The sequence below is a fragment of the Capricornis sumatraensis genome, chromosome 2, assembly GCF_032405125.1.
Source record: "Capricornis sumatraensis isolate serow.1 chromosome 2, serow.2, whole genome shotgun sequence".
Classification (NCBI taxonomy): Eukaryota; Metazoa; Chordata; class Mammalia; order Artiodactyla; family Bovidae; genus Capricornis; species Capricornis sumatraensis.
Window position 1 is genome coordinate 121,103,673 of NC_091070.1, and position 21,044 is coordinate 121,124,716.

Below are 21,044 nucleotides of genomic sequence, written 5' to 3' on the forward strand. Positions count from 1 at the left end.
TTAATAAAATGTTTTCCTGCCAAAATCAGGAATAAGGAAAGGATGTCTGCTCTCAAAACTGTTTTTCAACACCACAATGAAGGTTCTAGCAAGCATAATAAAACAAGGGGGGAAAAAAGACATCTAGATTAGAAAGGAAGAAGTAAAATGACTATTTGCAGATAGCATGATCTAATGTATAGAAAGTTCTAAGGGAGCCACAAAAAACTTTCAGGAAATTGATAAGCTGATGCGAAAATTTATTTGGACTATATATGAAATACAAATGAATTTGGAGGATTTTCACAAAATGATTTTAACACTTACTGTCAAGCTATAGTAATTAAGACAGTGTGGTGCTGGTAAAAAATAAACATTTAGATCAAGTGAAGTGAAGTCGCTCAGTCATGTCCGACTCTTTGCGACCCCATGGACTACAGCCTAACAGGCTCCTCCGTCCATGGGATTTTCCAAGCAAGAATACTGGAGTGGGTTGCCATTTTCTTCTCCAGGAGATCTTCCCAATCCAGGGATTGAACCCAGGTCTCCTGCATTGTAGACAGATGCTTTACCATCGTAGCCACCAGGGAAATGTGACTCTCAAATATATGGCCAGCTGACTTTCAACAAGCATCCTGAAAGGACACTCTTTTCAACAAGTGGTGGTGGAACAACTAGATAGCTGTTAAGTGAAACAAACCAACCAACTACCCTCAATCCTTACTTTAAGAATTTTTATTCTTCAAAAGACATCATTAAGAAAATGAAGAGGCCACATCTGGGAGAAAATGTTTATAAAACAGAACTAATAAATGAATAGTACCTAAAGTACAATAAGTCAGAAGACTTATATATATTGACTTAGAAAAGTCAACAGTAAAAAGACAACCAATTTTTTCAAAAAGGCAAAATTATCTGAACAGATAGTTGCCTAAAATACATACATAAATGGCAAATAAGTATGTGAAAAAGATGCTCGATGTCTTTAGAAACATACAAACTACAATCACAATGCGAATGAGTCCCCCAGTGGTCTAATGGTTAGGATTCTGGGCTTTCACTGCTGTGGCCCAAGATCCCGCAGAGAATGATACTGTCATGCATGCACCCACTAGAATGACCAGATGACTAACAATACCAATCACTGACAAGGATGTCTCCCATACTTTGCTAGCAGGAATGTAAAACTGGAAAACACAACAGCAGTTTCTTCAAAACTCATACATTTACCTTAAGACCTAGCAATTCCACTCTTGGGTGGAATATCCAAGAGACATGAAACAAAACATGGACATTAAAACTTCCACACAAATGGTCATACCAACATTACTGGTAATGGCCCCAAGCTGGAAACAACCCAAATGTTTATCAACTGAGGAATGGATAAAAACATGTGGCTATCCATACAATGGAATGTTATTCAACAAAAAAGGAACAAACTACTGATAAATGCAACACAGATGAACCTCAAACACATGTTAAATGACAGAAGGTAGACATAATAGATGACATACTGTGACCCTACTTAACAGTAAATTTCTAAACTTCACAGAGAAAGCAAGCAGATCAGTGGTTGCCTGGGGGTGACAATACAGACTAATGACAAACATGCATGAGGGCACTTTCTGGTGTGATGCAAGAGTTCTAAAACTGGATTGGGGTGAAGACTGCCGTACTATAAAATTATTCACTACAACTCAACCTGTACACTTAAAGTGGGTGAATTTTATAGCATGTAAATTATACCTTAAAAATTGTTAAAGAATAGACAAAACCAAATAATCTGCTTTGAGAAATATATATATATGCCCACACGTTAAATGCCGTCTATTAAAAAAAGCAAGGAAATTTAGAAAACAGATTATACAGAATGGGGAAAGGAGAATAATTCAATCAGGAAGTAGCAGGCAGGGAAGATCCATGACACTAACAATCTTTTTTTTTTTTTTTCCTGTAACAGACAAGTCCAACAGTTAGGAATATGAAGTTAGTGAGAATGGTTTTTCTCCTCTCTTATCTTCTATCTGCTCATCTTCCCGTTTCAGTTTCAATCCTGAGACTTTCCAGTCCATAGCCTCATCTCTTACCTGAATCAATACTGAGGACATCATCATCTTCATCAGGAATCTCAATTATTTCTGTAGGCCGGGAAGCTTCATCTTCAGAGCTGCTGTCCCGGTACTGTAGTCCCAGTTTGGAATAAAAGTCCTTCACCAAAGACTCACAGTTAGTCACTGCCCTAATATTGGAACACATGTAGAAAAGGTCAAAGCCAGCAGAAGCAGGGGGAAAAGCCATTAGAATTTATTTATATATATTTAACTATATAATGACTTCTATTTAAACAGACCATATTCCAAAGTGTCTCTGTTTTGAATTTAAGAGGCTTATCCCATAGAAAAATATTTAAATTGTGGTTTCTTGAAAAATCCAAAGTAAGTTCAAAGCATGGTCCTTTCAACTTCATTATTTACCTTTTGTTATTTGAAAATACATTCTAAGTGACAAGTAGGGCAAAAGAAACCACTCTTCTGGGGGTTTAGAGTAGAAATAAGGTTCGAGGAACTTGTTAAAGCTTCACAGTTACACAAAACAGCAAATCTTCACAATATGCACTCCCTAGATGATTCTAATAAGAAAACAAAACAACTGTTCTGAAGCAGAGTGTAGGATAAAGAAGCGGAAGGGACTCAAGACTTGGATTCCCCTACTGCTGATCAGTAGTTCAGATGGTAAAGAACCCGCCTGCAATGCAGGAGACCGAGGTTTGATCCCTGGGTTGGGAAGATCCCCTGGAGAAGGAAATGGCAACCCACTTCAGTACTCTTGCCTGGAGAATTCCATGGACGGAGGAACCTGGTGGGCTACAGTCAATGGGATCACAAAGAGTCGGACATGACTGTGTGACTAACTTCCACTTTTTCACTTTCACTGCTGATCATATATTAACCGCTGATAGATGAATATTATATTATGACTGTGCAGTTAGATTTTGGCCCTTAACCTTTGAGGAAGAGCAAGGTTCTACATGTCTGTACCTTCTAAAGTACAATGCCATAACAATTATACTATTTTTAAAATGTCTGCCAATAGGCAGATTTACTATTTCCTATGTGGTTCTTACCTGGATGCATCATCAAAGAGTTGGTCAACATGGGCCACCTCAGATTCCTTCTGTATTACCCAAGTCTCCAACTCTGCTAGTTGCTTCTTGCGCTGCTGTACACAGTCCATCTTTTCCAGTTCTTCATCAATGAACTGTCGAAGCTCCTCCATTGAGATACCCAGCTCCTCAACCACGGACTGTTGCAGCTCTGCAATTTCTTCAGACTCCACTGCTGCTGTTGCTGCTGCCAAACCAATGCACCCAGGGAGGGAGGACATATTGCTGTCCTCTACATGGAGCAGGAAACTAAAATTACTTTTGGAGTTGATCATAACCACAAAAGAGAATTTCAGTCCCCTAATAAAACTCATTCCTACTCAGCAACTTGTTACTCAGATATATGTAGTTAGGTTTGATTCCATGTCCACCCCTCCACCAATCCCCCAGTTCTCCAGTATCTGAAGCTGAAATTTTGTAGAGTTCTCATCTCCTATAAGCTGTAGACTATAGGCCTGAATAAAATGAAAGTTTGACAGGGCATGGAGGACATATATCATGCAACAAGGAGCTACCAAAAATGTTTTAGGAAACTGAAAAGAAGCAATTTATTGAGGTAGATATTTCTGTGACCTGTGTTCCTTGACTAATGAGATAAATCTTTGCACGCTATGCTAATTTGAGCAAATATCCCCACCTGGAGGGTAAGGTTTGGTATACAACTCCCTAATTCGCTGTTTTCTCTTTAATTACTTTTCTCCTTTCATCACTTTGCTTTCACGTTGAAAGACACTTAAGTACACAAAAGCTTGCAGGAGAAAAGGTCTTCCCAAAGTAAAATGAAATAAAATAATGTGGGAATAAAAGGTAGCTACCTAAATCGACAATTCAAATACTCGCACATACAACACACACTGGTGTTAACTGCTTCTTCGATCAAACGGTTAATGCAAAACTGAAGCCAGAATGCCCTGCGAACCCAGTGCGAGTTCTCACTGCCTCCATTTCTCTTTAGCCCACACGCCGCCCCACCCCCGCGCTACCCATTTTAGGGGTGCGTCCCACCCACCCGCAAATCCAGTTCAACACCGCCCCCGCTAGTCTCCGGGAAAGACCTCGCCCGACCACCCTCGCCCGACCTCTTATAACAAAACATTCCATACAAGCCCTTGATCTCCAAAATACCTCAATTAACAGTACTTCCCACACCTCCCCTGTTTCTAGGTAAAGATGGCTCTTTCTCACCAGCCAGACCCCAGACTCACGACGCAGGGGTCGACCTCGGTAGGAAAGAACGAAACCAAACAGAAAAGGGAGCAGGGGGAGGGGAAGAAGCGTGAGGGAGGGAAGGGGAAGCGACGGGGGGGAGGGGGAAAAAAAAAAAAAAAAAAAGACGCCGGAAGCAAGCCAGAGGTGCCGTTCCGGTCGCTGCGACGGTAGCCTGGTGGGGTCAAACCCAAAGCCGCAGGGCGCCCCTAGAAGGCTGGGAAACTCAGGGGCGTACGCATGCGTCAAGGAAAATCCTTCCAGGGCACACGTGAGAAACGATTGGCGGGTAGAGTGGGCGTGGCTTAGATACATTACAGAAAGGCTCCGCCTCGTCTACCACCTCACAACTAGTGGTAGTAGTACTAAGTTTGTTGTGCAGAGGCTCAGTCGGCAACCACTAAGGTTTAGAATTCTCCCTTGTACTTCAGTTTGTTGTGTTACATAAATCGTACAAATTGTAATAAGTCGAGTTCCGTTCAGTCGCTCAGTCGTGTCCGACTTTGCGACCCTATGGACTGCAGCACGACAGGCTTCCCCGTCCATCACCAACTCCCGGAGCGTGCTCAAACTCATGTCTGTCGAGTGGGTGATGCCACATCTCAGCCTCTGTCGTACCCTTTTCCTCCTGCCTTCAATCTTTCCCAGTATCAGGGTCTTTTCCAATGTCAGTTCTTCGCATCAGGTGGAAGATGTAATACGAAAAACACGAAAATAGCTTCTCCACACCCATCACTTAACCACCCCTGCTCCTTTGAGGTAAATCAACTTAGTTTTCTAGGCTTGTGTGTACAAGATCAAACATGGATTTTTTGTTTCTGTTTTCACTTAACATGTGGACATTCCATGAAGTCAATTAAAAGTTTTCTTTTTGATAGTTGTGTAATACTTCATAATATGGTTAAATCATATTTAGAAATTTAGATTATGCTCGGTTTTTAGCCACAACAAAAATTCAACAATAAATATTAAACATCCTCTGGCATTAGTACTTTTAGTTCTGTGACAGAGATCCCCCCAAATGGAATCTGAGGTGAAAAATATGTACTTTCCCCTATTTTTATCAGAATCTGCTGTCAAATTACTTTTCAAAAAGGTTGAAACAATTTTCACTTTCACTAGCAAATCTGTGAAAGTGTCTCTTTCCCCACATCCTCATTAGGACTTTTTGTTAACTGTTTAATTTTTAAGAATTTGATATGTATTTAAATGATATCTGTGTCAGGATAGACTAGGCTATGTTGTGGAAACAACACCAAAAGTTTACAAGAAGAAGCATATATTATTCATTCACACTGCATAATCATCTCTAAAAGGGTAACAGTCGAGTTCTGCTCACGATAGCCACTCGGAAACACAGGCTGATGTGCCACCCTGCCATAAGGAGATATCACTAGAGAGTCTCACACTGGCAACTAGAATGACTCAACCTACTGGCTTGAATGAGGCCCTACCCAAACAGGAGAGGGCCAGGAAGAACAGTCATGTCTCATCCCCAGAAGGATGGAGAACCAGATGTATTTGATGAATCAGCACTATTGACTACCACAGAATCTCATTACTACTTTAATTTAATGAGTTCATTAAATAGTTTAATTTGCTCAGCCCTCTTTACATCAAGTGCTCCTAAGTTCATTTAAAAAGTATAAGCCAAACTTCTCTCTCTCTCTTTTTTTTTTTTGGCCATACTGCACCCATGTGGGGTCTTAGTTCCCCAACCAAGGATCAAACCCGTGCCTCCTGCATTGGAAACACACTTAAAAAAATTATTTATTTTAATTGGAGGCTAATTTCTTTATTGTAGTGGTTTCTGGCATACATTGACATGAATCAGCCATGGGTATACATGTGTCCCCCATCCTGAAACCGCCCCCCCACCTCCCTACCTATTTCATCCCTCAGGGTCATCCCAGTGCACAGGCTTTGAGTGCCCTGTTTCATGCATTGAAGTTGGACTGGGGATCTAGTTCACATTTGGTAATATACATGTTTCAATGCTATTCTCTCAAATCATCCCACCCTCGCCTTCTCCTACAGAGTACAAAAGTCTGATCTTTATATCTGTGTCTCTTTTGCTGTCTCGAATATAGGTTCATCGTTACCATCTTTCTAAATTCCATATATATGTATTAATATACTGTATTGGTATTTTTCTTTCTGACTTACTTCACTCTGTATAATAGGCTCCAGTTTCATCCACTTCATTAGAACTGATTCAAATGTATTCTTTTTAATGGCTGAGTAATATTCCATTGTGTGTATGTACCACAACTTTCTTATCCATTCATCTGCTTATGGACATCTAGGTTGCTTCCATGTCCTAGCTATTGTAAATCAGTGCTGCGATGAACACTGGGGTACACATCTCTCTTTCAGTTCTGGTTTCCTCAGTGTGTATGCCCAGCAGTGGGATTGCTGGTTGTATTGCAGTTCTATTTCCAGTTTTTTAAGGAATCTCCATGCTGTTCTCCATAGTGGCTGTATTGGTTTGCATTCCCACCAACACTGTAAGAGGGTTCCCTTTTCCCTGCACCCTCTCCAGCATTTATTATTTGTAGACTTTTTAATAGCAGCCAGAGTAAGATGGTATCTATCTCATTGTAATTTTGATTTGCATTTCTCTGAGAATGAGTGATGTTGAGCATCTATTCATGTGTTTGTTAGCCATCTGTATGTCTTCTTTGGAGAAATGTCTGTTCAGTTTTTCAGGCCCATTTTTTGGTTGGGTCATTTATTTTTTTATGGTTTTGAGCTGCATGAGCTGCTTGGATATTTTTGAGATTAATTTTATGTCAGTTGCTTCGTTTGCTGTTATAGTCTCCCATCCTGAAGGCTGTCTTTTCACCTTGCTTATAGTTTCCTTCGTTGTGCAAAAGATTTTACGTTTAATTAGGTCCCATTTGTTTATTTTTGCTTTTATTTCCATTACTCCGGGAAGTGGATCATAGAGGATCCTGCTGTGATTTATGTCAGACGGTGTGGAAACACACTTTTAACCACTGGACTGCCAGGGAAGTTCATGGAACCTTCTGTGTAAGACTGAAAATAGGGTCTGAGCAGCCAGGATCATCAAAGTTTTTGAATTCCTCTCCTGGTGACCACCCTTTCACCTATGCTCATTTCACCTGTCCACTAGTTTCCTGGGATGATGCTAAGTACCTATTTCTTGTTGTTACGACACCAGGAATTGAGGTACAGCGAAGTAAATGTCTTCTCAAAATATTTGAAATTCAGAATGTTCCAAACTCACCTCGTGATTGTATTATTTTCTTACCTGAGCTAGAAATTTTATTTTAATTAGTTAATTATTTTGGATGCACCATGCAGCATGTGGGATCTTAGTTTCCTGACCAAGAATCAAACACAGGCCCCTTGCATCCCTGCATTGGAAGTGTGAAGTCTTAACCACTGGACTACCAGGGAAGTCCCTGAGGTAGAAATTTTAGATGTATTGTTGCTGTTGTTAAGTCGTGTCCAACTCTTTGAGACCCTATGGACTGCAGCACACCAGGATTCCCTGTCCTTTACTACCTCCTGAAGTTTGCTGAAACTCACGTACATTGAGTTGGTGATGCCATCCAACCATCTCATCCTCTGTTGTTCCCCTTCTACTCTTGCCCACAGGCTTTCCCAGCATCAGGGTCTTTTCCAATGAATTGGCTCTTTGCATCAGGGGGTCAAAGTATTGGAGCTTCAGCTTCAGCATCAGTCCTTCCAATGAATATTCAGGGTTGATATCCTTTAGGATTGACTAGTTTGATCTCCTTGCAGTCAAAGGGGACTCTCAAGAGTCTTCTCCAATGCCACAGTTCAAAAGCATCAGTCTTCAGCGCTCAGCCTTCTTTATGGTCCAACTCTCACATCCACACATGACTACTGGAAAAACCATAGCTTGACTACACAGACCTTTGTTAGCAAAATGATATCTCTGCTTTTTAGTATGCTGTTTATGTTTGTCATAACTTTTCTTCCAAGGAGCAAGCGTCTTTTAATTTCATGGCTGCAGTCACCGTAGAGCCTGTAGACTCTAGGACTCTTATTACTCCTTGTAAAACACACACACGGTATTTATTGGTTACTTCATAACAGGCAGTGTTTTAAGCACTTTACAGTCGTTAATTTAATTTAATTTAATTCTCACAACAATCGGATGAGGTAGGAACAATAATAATATTGTCTCCTTTTTTTAAAGTAAAATTTTAAAATTGAGATAGAATTGACTCATGACATCATATACAAAATAATGGTTTGATATTTGTGTATATTGCAAAATGAGTACCACAATAACTCTAGTTAACAGGCTACCATACATAATTTTTTTCTTGTGATGAGAAACTTTAAGATTTTCTTTGTTAACAACTTTCAAATATGCAATATAATGTTATTAATTATAGCTACCATGGTGTATATTACATCCCCATGACTTCTTTGTTTTATAACTAGAAGTTTGTACCTTTCAACTCCCTTCACTCATTTTACCTACCCACATCTTCCCACATCTCTGGAAACCACCACTTTGTTTTCAGTATGAATTGGGTTTTCATGGTCTTTTTGTTTGTTTGCTTTTAAGATTCCACATATAAATGAGATTATACAGTATTTGTCTTTCTCTGTCTGAATTGTTTCACTTAGCATTATTCCCTCAGGTCCATTCATATTGCCACAAATGGTAAGATTTCATCCTTTTTATGAGTGAATAATATTCCATTGCATATATTATTTTTTTTTTATGGATAGAAAACTGAGGCACAGCATTAAATAAATCTCCAAAGACCACAAAGTTAAAAAATGTTAGAGCATGGCAGTTTGGCCCTACAAACTGTTGTCTTAAACCATTATACAATACAGCTTGTTTATCCTAGCTTGTAAATGCTTTTTATATCTTTTTCCCCCTTTCATTTCCTATTCTGCTGCCTTTATTTAGTCCTTCCTTCCTTCCTTTCTCTCTCTCCCTCTCTCTTGCTTCCTTCTTTTCACTCCCTCTTTCTCACTTTTTCTTTTTTTCTGCTACACCATGCAGCATGTAGACTCTTAGTTCCTGACCAGGGATTGAACCTGCCCCCTCTGCTTTGGAAGCCTGTAGTCTTAACCACTGAGGCTTCCTAGGTGGCTCAATATAAAGAATCTGCTGGCCAATGCAGGAGTCTTCAAGAGATGCAAGTTCGATCCCTGGGTTGGGAGGATCCCCTGAAGGAGGAAATGGCAACCGAGTCCAATATTCTTGCTGGGAAATCCCATGGATGGAGGAGCCTGGCAGGCTACAGTCCATGGGGTTGCAAAGTGTTGGACAGGACTGAGTGACTGAGCACGCATGCAGTCTTAACCACTGGACCAGCAGGGAATTCCCCTAGTTCTTATTTCTTGCCAGGACAAAGTAGCCTCCTGGCTGGTAGTCCTTATTTTAAATCGGTTCTATTAGTGGCTTTGATCATGTCACTCCCCTGCTTTAAAACTGTTTTCTTTATATTCAAACTTCAATTATAAAATTTAAAACTCTTCATAATTTGTCCCCCATTTACCTATCTGACATATTTCCCATTTCTCCTTTTGCATTCCTGATTATATGCTTTTTCCCCAATATGTGTATGTGTTTCAATTTTATATCTTCATTCCTTTGCTTACTGTGATCTATCTCCTGGAATAACCCTTCCCTTTCTATTGTGTGCTAAGTCACTTCAGTCATGTCCAACTCTTGGCAACCCAATGCACTGTCGACCACCAGGCTCCTCTGTCCGTGGGACTCTCCATGCAAGAGTACTGGAGTGGGTTGCCATTTCCTTCTCCAGGGGATCTTCCTAACTCAGGGACCAAGCCCACGTCTCTTATGTCTCCTATATTGGCAGGCAGGTTCCTTACTACTAGTGCCACCTGGGAAGCCCACCTTTCTGTTGATGAAATATTAGTTCTCTAAGGTCAAACTAAATGTCTTCTATGTAAAGTTTTCATAGTCAAACTTTAATATGTATCAGAATCACATGGAGAGCTTGTTAAACCACAGGTTGCTATCTCCATACCACTCTTGGAGTAGGTCTGGGTGGAGTTTGAGAATTTGCATGTCTCAGATTTTCCCAGGTGATGCTCATGCTATTGGAACAGGGACCAGAGTTTAAGAATCTCTTTTCCAGGGACTTCCTTGGTTAAAAATCTGCCTTCCAGTGCAGGGGATTTGGGTTTGATCCCTGGTCAAGGAACTAAGATCCCATATACCTCAGAGCAACTGCTAAGTCTATGTGCTCTGGAGCCCATGTGCCACAACTAGAGAGCCCGGAAGCCACAGAGAGACGTGCCCTGCAACAAAAGATCCTAAATGACATAACTTGGACCCAAACCCAACCCAATGCAATGAACCTGGGACCATCACTTATCCCCTGTGGAATCAACTTTTGCCTCTGTGCTTCCATTGCCTTAATTCTTTTCCTGTCATGAGTTATCTGGGTCTGTGTGTTTCCTCTGCTGGTTTGTGATCAACCCAAGGCTGAGTTCCTATCTTAATATCTTTGTTTCCTCTAGCAACCGACCTATTGCCCCATACATGCAGTACTCTGGAGTTTGTGATGATTAAAGGGAAATCTTTGCTCTGCCCTGATTATGTTCCTGTTAAGATTCGTTCAGTTTTCTGATATGTGTGTGGGTGGGCTGAGGGTGGAAGTAAGGAATGGGGATATCGAAGAGAAACAGAAGCAATTTGGAGCATCATATTCCAATCTGATTTCTTCATTGCCCTGAGAAGCTGAAGCAATTAGTCCAATAGATCAGCGGTGGGACTCAGGGAAGTGTCTTATGAGGACTTGCTGCTAAACATGCAGTCAGGGAGCCTGCTAGAGACCCTAAATCTCTGGCCCCAACTCATGGAGTGCTGAACCAGAATCTGAATTTTAGTAGACCGCCAGGTAATTTGTTCACTTAATGTTTTCTTTTAAAGCTTTAAAAAAATTATTTATTTTATTTTTGGCCACACTGAGTCTTTCTTGCTGTGCTCGGGCTTTCTCAAATTGCAGCGAGCAAGGGGCTTATTCTTCATTGTGATACTCAGGCTTCTCATTGCAGTGGCTTCTCTAGCTTTGGAGCACAGGCTCTAGGCGAGGCCTCGGTAATTGTGGTACTGGGGCTTAGCTGCTCTGCAGCATGTGGACTTTTCCTGGAAGGACTGAACCAGTATCCCCTGCGTTGCAAGGTGGATTCCTATCCACTGTACCACCAGGGAAGTTCCTGCTCACTAAAATTTGAGAAACACTGTAGGAAAGGCAGGTTTGAGCTGTATAATCCTTTCCAGGACAATAGTTAGGGAGCCAAACTCTGGCTTTTTCTGTTTGTTTGTTAAGGATTGAAGAGTAACTCCTGTCAGAGACAATCAGGCCCTGATATAAATTACATTATTTTTAATATTCTTTATTATTTTAGATGTAATCCAGTGTAATGACCTATTGGTATAAATCAGTTTGGGGTTTTTTTGGCCTTACTGCATGGAATGTGGAATCTTAGTTCCCTGACCAGAGGTTGAACCTGTGCCTCCTGCAATGGAAATGTGGAGACTTAACCACTGGACCACCAAGTAAGTCCAACCTTATTAAAATTTACAAAATATTAATAATAATAATAATAAGACAGCTTATTGAAGCTGAAACTCCAATACTTTGGCCAGCTGATGTGAAGAACTGACTCATTTGAAAAGACCCTGTTGCTGGGAAAGATTGAAGGTGGGAGGAGAAGGGGATGACAGAGGATGAGATGGTTGGATGGCATCACTGACTCAACGGACGTGAGTTCGAGTAAACTCTGGGAGTTGGTGATGGACAGGGAGGCCTGGTGTGCTGCAGTCCATGGGGTCGCAAAGAGTCAGGCATGACTGAGCGACTGAACTGAATTGAATTGCCAGCTTAATAATATGAAATAAATAACTGTAACACCTGTACTCATGTTAGTGTTCATATTGGTATGCTCAACACATTCACACCTATAGTCTACTGTTATACGTTGAAAAATCACAAACATATGCTACTTATTACTTGATCATGAGATATCATAGTGTGGGGGCCAAAACCTTGGAATGCCAAATGATCCTTTCCTTGCAGGCAGACTTAGGGGAAATAGAATCATAATCTGAAGGTTACTGCAAAATTTCAGAATCAAAACAAAGGAACATAGGGATTAAAAACTCAGAGGGTTTCAGACATCAAGAAAGTAATGTAATGGAGCAAAACCAGGTGAGACAGAACTGTGGTCACTCGGGAAATACATATCTCACTTACAAGGAGCAGTTGACATTTAGCTCTAGCTAATTTTTCTTCTGTGTGGCACATATGGTGCTGCCAGATCTCCAATTTTTCAAGGGAACTTGAAAAACGATTTTTTTTTTGTATGCAAGCTTCTGAGTTTTGATTATTCACAAGTAGTTAAAAAAATTTTGTAAATTCTGACTTCCCTGGTGGCTCAGTGGTAAAGAATCAGCCTGCCAATGCAGAGAAGGTGGGTTTGATCCCTGATTTGGGAAGATTCCATATCCCACGGAGCAACTAAGCCCATGTGCCACAACTAAGACAGTGCTCTAGAGCCTGGGAGCCACAACTACTGAACCCATGTGCCACAGCTACTGCAGCCTGTACACCCTAGACCACACTCTCAGCAACAAGAGAAGCCACTGCAATAAGAAGTCTGCACACCACAACTAGAGAGTATCACCAGCTTGTCACAGCTAGAGAAAATCCCAGGCAGCAACCAAGACTCAGCTTGCCAAAAAAATAAAAAATAAAAAACTTGTTTTGTAAATTCTGCAATACTCTGTCAGCAATTCAACTTCTAGGAATTAAACTACATACCTTCGAAATGACATAAAGTGCTAAATTATCTCCTGCAACATTATCTGAAATAAAATGTTTAGAAACAAAATAAATTGTCATCAGCAAGTGTTCATTAAACAAACTATAGCACACCCAAACAGGGGCATACTCAGCAGTGTTATATTAAAAAAAAAGGCTAAGGAAGCTCTTTGTGCATTAATATGAAGCGATCTTCAAGATACATGATTAAATGAAAAAAACAAGTGCAGAACATGTATATACCATGCTTTGCTCTGCTGTGCTGTACTTAGTACCTGACTCTTGTCCGAATCTTTGGGACCCATGGACTGTAGCCCACCAGGCTCCTCTGTGCATGGGGATTCTCCAGGCAAGAATACTGGAGTGGGTTGCTATGCTCTTCTCCAGGGCATCTTCCCTACCCAGGGATAAAACCCAGGTCTCCCGCATTGCAGGCAGATTCTTTACCAGTTGAGCTACCAGGGAAGCCCCATATACCATGCTGCTGCTGCTGCTGCTAAGTCATGTCAGTCATGTCCGACTCTGTGCGACCCCATAGACAGCAGCCCACCAGGCTCCCCCGTCCCTGGAATTCTCCAGGCAAGAACACTGGAGTGGGTTGCCATTTCTTTCTCCAATATATACCATGCTCATGGACTGCAGCCTACCAGGCTCCTCTGTCCATGGAATTTTCCAGGCAAGAGTACTGGAGTGGGTTGCCATTTTCTTCTCCAATATACCATGCTATTAGTTGTTAAATATTTATTTCTTTATTTGGCTGTGCTGTGTCTTAGTCAGATCCCGAGGCATGTGGGATCTTCGATCTTTTTTGTGGCATGAAGAATCTTTAGTTGTGGCGTGTGAACTCTTAGTTTCAGCATGTGGGAACTAGTTCCATGACCAAGGATGGAACCTGGGTCCTCTGCATTAGGAGCGTGGTGACTTAGCTACTGGACCACAGATGAAGTCCCTTAGTTGTTAAATAATAGCAAAAATACACATTTTTATACATATATGTAAAATATCACTGGATGGATACCTAAGAAATTAATACTGGTTGTCTCTAAAGAGGGCAAATTGAAGGTGGGGACAAGGGTGGGAGTAAGAGTTTTGTTGTTTAGGCACTCAGTTGTGTCCGACTCTGCAACCCCATGGACTGCAGCACACCAGGCTTTCCTGTCCTTTACCACCTCCCCGAGTTTGCTCAAACTCATGTCCACTGGGTTGGTGATGCCATCCAACCATCTTATCCTCTGTTATCCCCTTCTCCTCCTGCCCTCAATCTTTCTAAGCATCAGGGTCTTTTCAAATGAGTCAGTTCTTTGCATCAGGTAGGCAAAGTATTGGAGCTTCAGCTTCAGCATCAGTTCTTCTAATGAATATTCAGGACTGATTTCCTTTAGGACAGACTGGTTTGATTTCCTTGCTGTCCAAGGGACTCTCAAGAGTCTTCTCCAGCACCACAGTTTGAAGGCATCACTTCTTCAGTGCTCAGCCTTTTTTATTGTCCAGCTCTCACATCCATACATGACTACCAGAAAAATCATAGCTTTGGCTATACAGACCTTTGTAGGCAAAAAAATGTCTCTGCTTTTTAATATACTGTCTAGGATTTTCATTGCTTTTCTTCCAAGGAGCAAGTGTCTTTTAATTTCATGGCTGCAGTCACTGTCCACAGTGATTTTGGAGCCCAAGAAAATAAAGTCTATCACTGTTTCCATTGTTTCCCCATCTATTTGCCATGAAGTGATGGGACTGGATGCCATGATCTTCTTTTTTTAAATGTTGAGTTTTAAGCCATCTGTTTCACTCTCTTCTTTTACCTTCATCAAGAGGCTCTTTAATTCCTCTTGGCTTTCTACTATAAGTGTGGTATCATCTGCATGTCTGAGGTTATTGATATTTTTACCCACAGTCTTGACTCCAACAGTTTTTACAGTATACCATTTAATAGTTTTTGAATTCTGAAGCATAAAAATGGATAGTTTATTCAAAAATATTACTTTAAAAATAAAAAGAAAAGAATGTCTGGAAAAATACACATATGTGTAAAGACAAATTACCTTAATAGCAGTTACTCTGGAAAGATTTGTGAAACAAGGCAGTGTCTAGGAAATTTCTGCCTTTTTAATCTTAAGTAACATTTATAAAAAAAATTTTTTACCACTGTGCATTTATTACTTTCACAATAATTTTTAAATGTTAACTCAAAAATCAAATGTAAAATGCAACACACACCTGCACAAGGTTTGTAGATTATACTGGAGGGGGTCTGCCCAATAAAACTTCTTTGCAAACCCATTGGATTTCTAAGCCACCAGTTTAAGGTAACTGAAAGGAATATTTAAGGACACCAGATTAACAGAGCTAATGTGGGCGCTAAAACCAGATGGATTCAAGGTGTGTGGCTTCAACTCCCTGAATCTCCACACTAAGGACCATCTGACTACCAGGACTGGAAATATTCTGTTGTCCAATGGCTAAGTTGCCTTCTTTCCTAAACAGCATTCATCACATTGTCCCTGTGTGAGTTTGCCTTGGGTTGCTCCTCTTTCTCTGCTTCCACATTTGATACACTTCTAATTGATGCATTTCCACCCGCCTTGGATAAGTTAAGGGAGAAAGTAAGATAACAGTCAAATCTGTGTTTGTCTTGCATTTTATTTTAGATGGCCTCTGTGTGTGTGTGTGTGTGTGTGTGTGTGTGTGTGTGTGTGTGTGTGTGTGCACGTGTGCTCAGTCATTTAGTTGTATTCAACTCTTTGCGACCCTATGGACTGTAACCAGCCAGGCTCCTTTGTCCATGGGATTTTTCAGGCAAGAATACTGGCGTGGGTTGCCATTTCCTCCTCCAGGGCATCTTCCTGACCCACGGACTGAACCTATGTCTCCTGCATTGCAGGCTGATTCTTTACCACTGAATCACCTAGGAAGTTATTCATTTAACTTTGGAAGGTGGGGAAAAGGTTAATTTCTGAGCTTCTGGAGGGAAACACATGTCACCCTCAAGTACTGCTTCAATCTAAATCTGCTTTTATTTTATGCTGACCTGTACCTTACCGTGAATTTTTTTTACTCAATAAGGGTACAAATCATCTCTTTCTCCAGTTTAACCAATATAACACCCTCTGTTCTGGTGAAGGCAAAGTCTAGTATCTCCAGTAGAAGCCTTTGGTTTCCTTTCCTCTATTTTCAAATAATCCTGAGGATTTACTCAAGCGAGGCATGGGGGAAGAAGCCCTGTTTCCAGGAGTCAGAAACAGAGATAATCATCAAGTCTCTGCTAACAGTGCACGGCTAGAGTTCTATTTCCATACCATCTAGTATTGCTGCTAAAGCCTGGCCCAGCCTGGTCGCCAAGGATACAGGTCTCCTCGGAAGTGGCTGCATGCTGGTCCAAGTACCTGCACAAGCCCACACTTAGATTCCAAGATTATGAATTTAAGCCCCACACTTAGATTCCAAGATTATGACTCTCTTAGTTCGCATTCCCATATGAGGTTGCTGTTGCCTAGAACATTTGGCCCAGCCTGGCTGGACCTGAGAGCTTTAGTCTCTTTTATTTACCGTGCTAGAACCAATTTTCTTCAGCCAGACCTGTATTGAGCCTTCGTCAGTGGCCTAGGTGCCTCCTTTCCTTCTAGTGAATTCTCTCTCTCTCTCTTTTTATTTATTTATTTGGCTGTTCTAGGTCTTAGTTACAGCATGTAGGATCCATTTCCCTGACCAGGGATTGAACCCAGGCTTCCTGCATTGGGAGTGCAGAGTCTTAGCCATTGGACCACCAGGGAAGTCCGTCTCTCTCTCCCAATAAAAATATTTTAGGAACAAATTTGAGTCAGTGGTAGTGAGGTAGATGAGCCCATAGCCTGTTATGCAGTGAAGTTAAGTCAGAAAGAGAAAGACAAATATCATATATTAACACATATATATGGAACCTAGAAAAATGGTACTGATAAACCTATTTGCAGGCAAGGAATCAATCCCTTGCAGGGAAGATGCAGATGTGGAGAATGGACTTGTGGGCATGGGGGTGAGGGGGCAGAGTGCAAAGAGAGAGTGGGATGAGATGGAGAAAGTAGCACTGACATATATACACTACCATGTGTGAAATAGATAGCTGGTGAAAAGTTGCTATATAACATAGGGAGCTATATAACATAGGGTGCTCTGTGATGACTTACAGGGGTGGGATGCGGTAGGGGAGGGAGGCTTCAGAGGGAGGGAGGGGATATTTGTATAATTATGGCTGATTCACGTTATTGTACAGCAGAAACCAACACGTTGTAAAGCAATTTTCCTCCAATTAGAAAATTAATTTTTTTAAAACAGAAAGAAAAAGTAACTTTATATTTCTTAAGTGTGACCCGCACATAGTGACTTCTAAAGAGGACAGTATGGAAAAGGGTGACAAAGAATAATAAGAAAAAATTTTAATTAATTTATTTATTGCAACAGATTTTAGTTGCATCATGAGTGATCTTTCTCTGAGGTGGATGGACTGTCTAGTTGTGGCACACAGACTTAGTGCCCTGCAGCATGGGGGATCTTAGTTCCTGGACCAGAGACAGAACCTATTTTTCCTGCATTGCAGGGCGGATTCCCAACCACTGGACCACCAGGAAAGTCCCTCTAGTGACCTCTCTTATGGACTTTCCTGCCAGTTAGTCATAGCTCGCTCTACCACATTGCCATAACTTCAGACTTCGGAGAGATGGAGTTATGATTTCCTTCTCTTTTCTCTTAAAAAGTCCCTAGGATGCTGATGGTGACACATCATCGTGTATTATATATCAGCTTCCTGTGACTGCCGTAACAAAGATCACAAACTACGTGGCTTAAAACAAGGGACATTTATTCTCTCAGAGTCCTGAAGGCTGAAGTCCAAAATCAAGGTGTTGGTAGGGCTGCACTCCCTCCAAAGGCTCTGGAGGGAAAACTTCCTTGCCTCTTCCAGCTTCTGATGGTTCCAGGCAAGGATCCTTTAGCTGTGGTTGCATAACTCCCATCTCTGCTTTCATTTTCACTTGACCTTTTCCCCTCTGTGTGCATGTCTTCTCTTCTGTCTTTCGTAAAGACATTTGTCATGGGATTTAGGGCTTACCCCACTAATCCAGGTTGAATTCATCTTGAAATCCTTAACTTTACATCTGCAAAGACCATCTTTCCAAATAAGGTCATGTTCATAGATTTCAGGGATAAGGACATGGACGTATCATTTTGAGGGCTCCTTTTCAACACACTAGATGTTATTTTGCAAGTGAGGAAATGTAGGCTGAGGGAGGTTAAGGGGTTACCCAAGGCAAATTAGTTCCCCTTTACCACAGAACTCTGCCCACTTGAGGAAGGCATCAGCTTTTATTAAGCTTCATACACTAAAAAAGTCCTGTTAGAGTCTCATCATATGATAACCGGTTCCTGCTGGCCTTATATTTGCATAACTAAAGGGACATCCTAAGACCACCTCTAGGAGGGCTTAGATGCAACTTACCAAGCATCATGATATTATATTATGTTACCTCATAAAATTATGGCCAACTGTCTAATTATCTCAAGAAGATTAGATATTGGAGGATTGAAACCCATGGTCTTATTTTAACATTTTTGTTTGTTTATTTATTCATTCATTTTTGGCTGTGCTGGGTCTTTGTTGCTGTGTGGGTTTTTCTTTAGCTGCAGTTAGAGGGGGCTACTCTCCAGGTACTGCATGTGGGATTTTCATTGTGGTGGCTTCTCTCGCTGAGGAGGACAGGCTCTAAGGTGGCAAGGCTTCAATAGTTGTGGCTCCTGGGTTCTAGAGCACAGGCTCAGTAGTTACGCTGCTTGGGCTTCTTTGCTCTGCAGCATGTGGGATCTCCACAGACCAGGGGTCAAATCTACCTCTTCTGTGTTAGCAGGCTGATTCTTTACCACTGAGCCGCTGGGGAAGCCCCTCCAGGCTTTATTCTAACAGATAAGTTCAACCTGTCTCGACCCCGCTTTGGTAGCTTTTTCCCTGAATAGAACAATACAGACTAGCTTGTGTTTCATCCCTATTATTATTCTCAACTCACCCTCATGTGCCTATTGTGGAATGCAAGGGGGAGGAAGCTGAGAAATAGGGAGGTGGAGTAATAAACAGTCTGTTTCATAAATGTCTGTGTAAGAGATTTCAGATCTCCTGTGAAGGGAAGTCTATCAGGTGTTTTCACACTTCAGCTCAGAGATGGTTCTGTGGCTGTAGAGCTGGCCTCGTAGGGATTCTTCACCAACTTGGCACACCGAAAAATCATCACTACCAGGAAGAGAAGCAGGAGAACAACAAAGGCGATGGCAAAGCCTTTGTCTACGTCAACACTACTGGACGGGCTTGAGTCATCCATGGGAACACATGCCTCTTTACCCTAGTCCAGATTTGTCATATTCCTAGACAAAAGAGGATAAAACAAGTTTATTGGCTTATATTTGTATGTATGTATTTTTTAAAATTGGGGTATGTGTGTGTTAGTTGCTTAATCATGTCCAACTCTTTGTGACCCCCATGGACTGTACCCCACCCTCCCCGCCCCAGGCTCTTCTGTGCATGGGATTTTCCAGGCAAGGATACTGGAGTGGGTTGCCATTTCCTTCTCCAGGGGATCTTCCCGACCCAGGGATTGAACCCAGGTCTCCTGCATTGCAGTCGGATGCTTTACCATCTGAGCTACTAGGGGAGCGCTAGTAGCTTGGGGTAATAGTTGCTTTATAATGTTGTGTTGGTTTCTGCTGTACAACGAAGTGAATCAGTCAACCCACTCCAGCATTTCTTGCCTGAAAAATTCCATGGACAGAGGAGCCTGGTGGGCTACAGTCCATGGGGTTTTGAAGAATAAGGCAGGACTGAGCTCTGCATTGCACTGTGTATCCCCTCCCTTTTGGACCTCCCTTCCATTGCCCCCCACCCCCCATCCCACCCCTCTAGGTCATTACAGAGCACCAAGCTGAGTTCCCTGTGTCATACTGCAGGTTTCCACTAGCTATCTATTTTGCACATGATACTGTATATGTGTCAATACCAATCTCCCAACCCAACGCACCCCTCTATGTATGTATATTCTTAACACTGTTATGTTGAAACCAAAGAGGGTTTCCAAAAAAATTAGCAAGATTTATTTAAGAGGTACTCATGAAACTGATAGGGCTTCCTTTCCTGGTGGCTCAGACAGTAAACAATCTGCCTGTGATATGGGAGAGCCGGGTTTCATCCTTGGAGCAGGGAATCTACCCACTCAAGTATTCTTGCCTGGAGAACTCCAAGGATAGAGGAGCCTGGAGAGCTACAGTCCATAGTGTCGCAAAGAGTTGGACATGACTGAGCGACAAACACACACACATTCACACACACATGACACTGATAACATTAGTATAGCTGACCTTCAAGATATAAGCATATGTAAAAGTAGGTGAAATACTCCAAGGCAAGACATGAAAAATATCTGTAACTCAGAAAACAACTGGGGCTTCCTTGCTCTGTTAAATCCCAGTACAGTTGTCCTGAACACCCCAATTCTGTGTTAAGTGCAAACCGTTTTCTAATATTTTTTAAATTCTGAGTACTTACTGTAATTAATTTATTGTGGTGTCTTAACTTACTAGGTATGAACATAAAATTGTTTTATTTTTTCTAATCACTATGTTTGTGCTGTCATTCCTATCTCTTAACAAAAAATCAGGTACGTCCCAGAAGCGATCAATTTCAGTTATTAAGTCCACTATCAAAACAATACTGAAAAGAAAGTCAGAGGACTCTCTCTTCTCAATTTCAAAACTCACCATAAAGCTACAGTCATTAAGATAGTGTAGTATTGGCACAAGAACAGACATACACATCAATGGAATAGAATTGAGAGTACAGAAATAAACATGTATGTATTGTCAACTGA

At 41.4% G+C, this 21,044-nt stretch overlaps 2 protein-coding genes across 3 annotated transcripts in view; both read right to left on the bottom strand.

Moving 5' to 3' along the window:
• SETDB1 (SET domain bifurcated histone lysine methyltransferase 1) overlaps positions 1 to 4,383 on the bottom strand; it is a 29,417-nt gene extending 25,034 nt beyond the window's left edge. Inside the window, exons 1-3 of one of the 2 annotated variants that reach the window (XM_068966305.1) lie at positions 4,328 to 4,383; positions 3,104 to 3,374; positions 2,067 to 2,218 (exon numbers count right to left, since the gene is read on the bottom strand). In XM_068966305.1, coding sequence (XP_068822406.1) covers positions 2,067 to 2,218; positions 3,104 to 3,363 — 412 coding nt within the window. In that variant the 5' untranslated portion in view covers positions 3,364 to 3,374; positions 4,328 to 4,383. Of the gene's footprint in view, positions 1 to 2,066; positions 2,219 to 3,103; positions 3,375 to 4,267 lie in introns of both variants that reach the window. The other variant, XM_068966304.1, reaches the window with a different exon arrangement.
• Positions 4,384 to 19,337: 14,954 nt separating this feature from the next.
• Positions 19,338 to 19,505, bottom strand: CTXND2 (cortexin domain containing 2). The gene has a single exon (XM_068963452.1). The coding sequence runs from the start codon at positions 19,503 to 19,505 to the stop codon at positions 19,338 to 19,340; it is 168 nt and encodes a 55-aa protein (XP_068819553.1).
• Between the last annotated feature and the right edge of the window lie 1,539 nt (positions 19,506 to 21,044).

What these genes read in the sequence shown, in the direction of transcription:
- CTXND2 (XM_068963452.1), bottom strand. Translation starts at nt 19,505, where the DNA reads ATGGATGACTCAAGCCCGTCCAGTAGTGTTGACGTAGACAAAGGCTTT.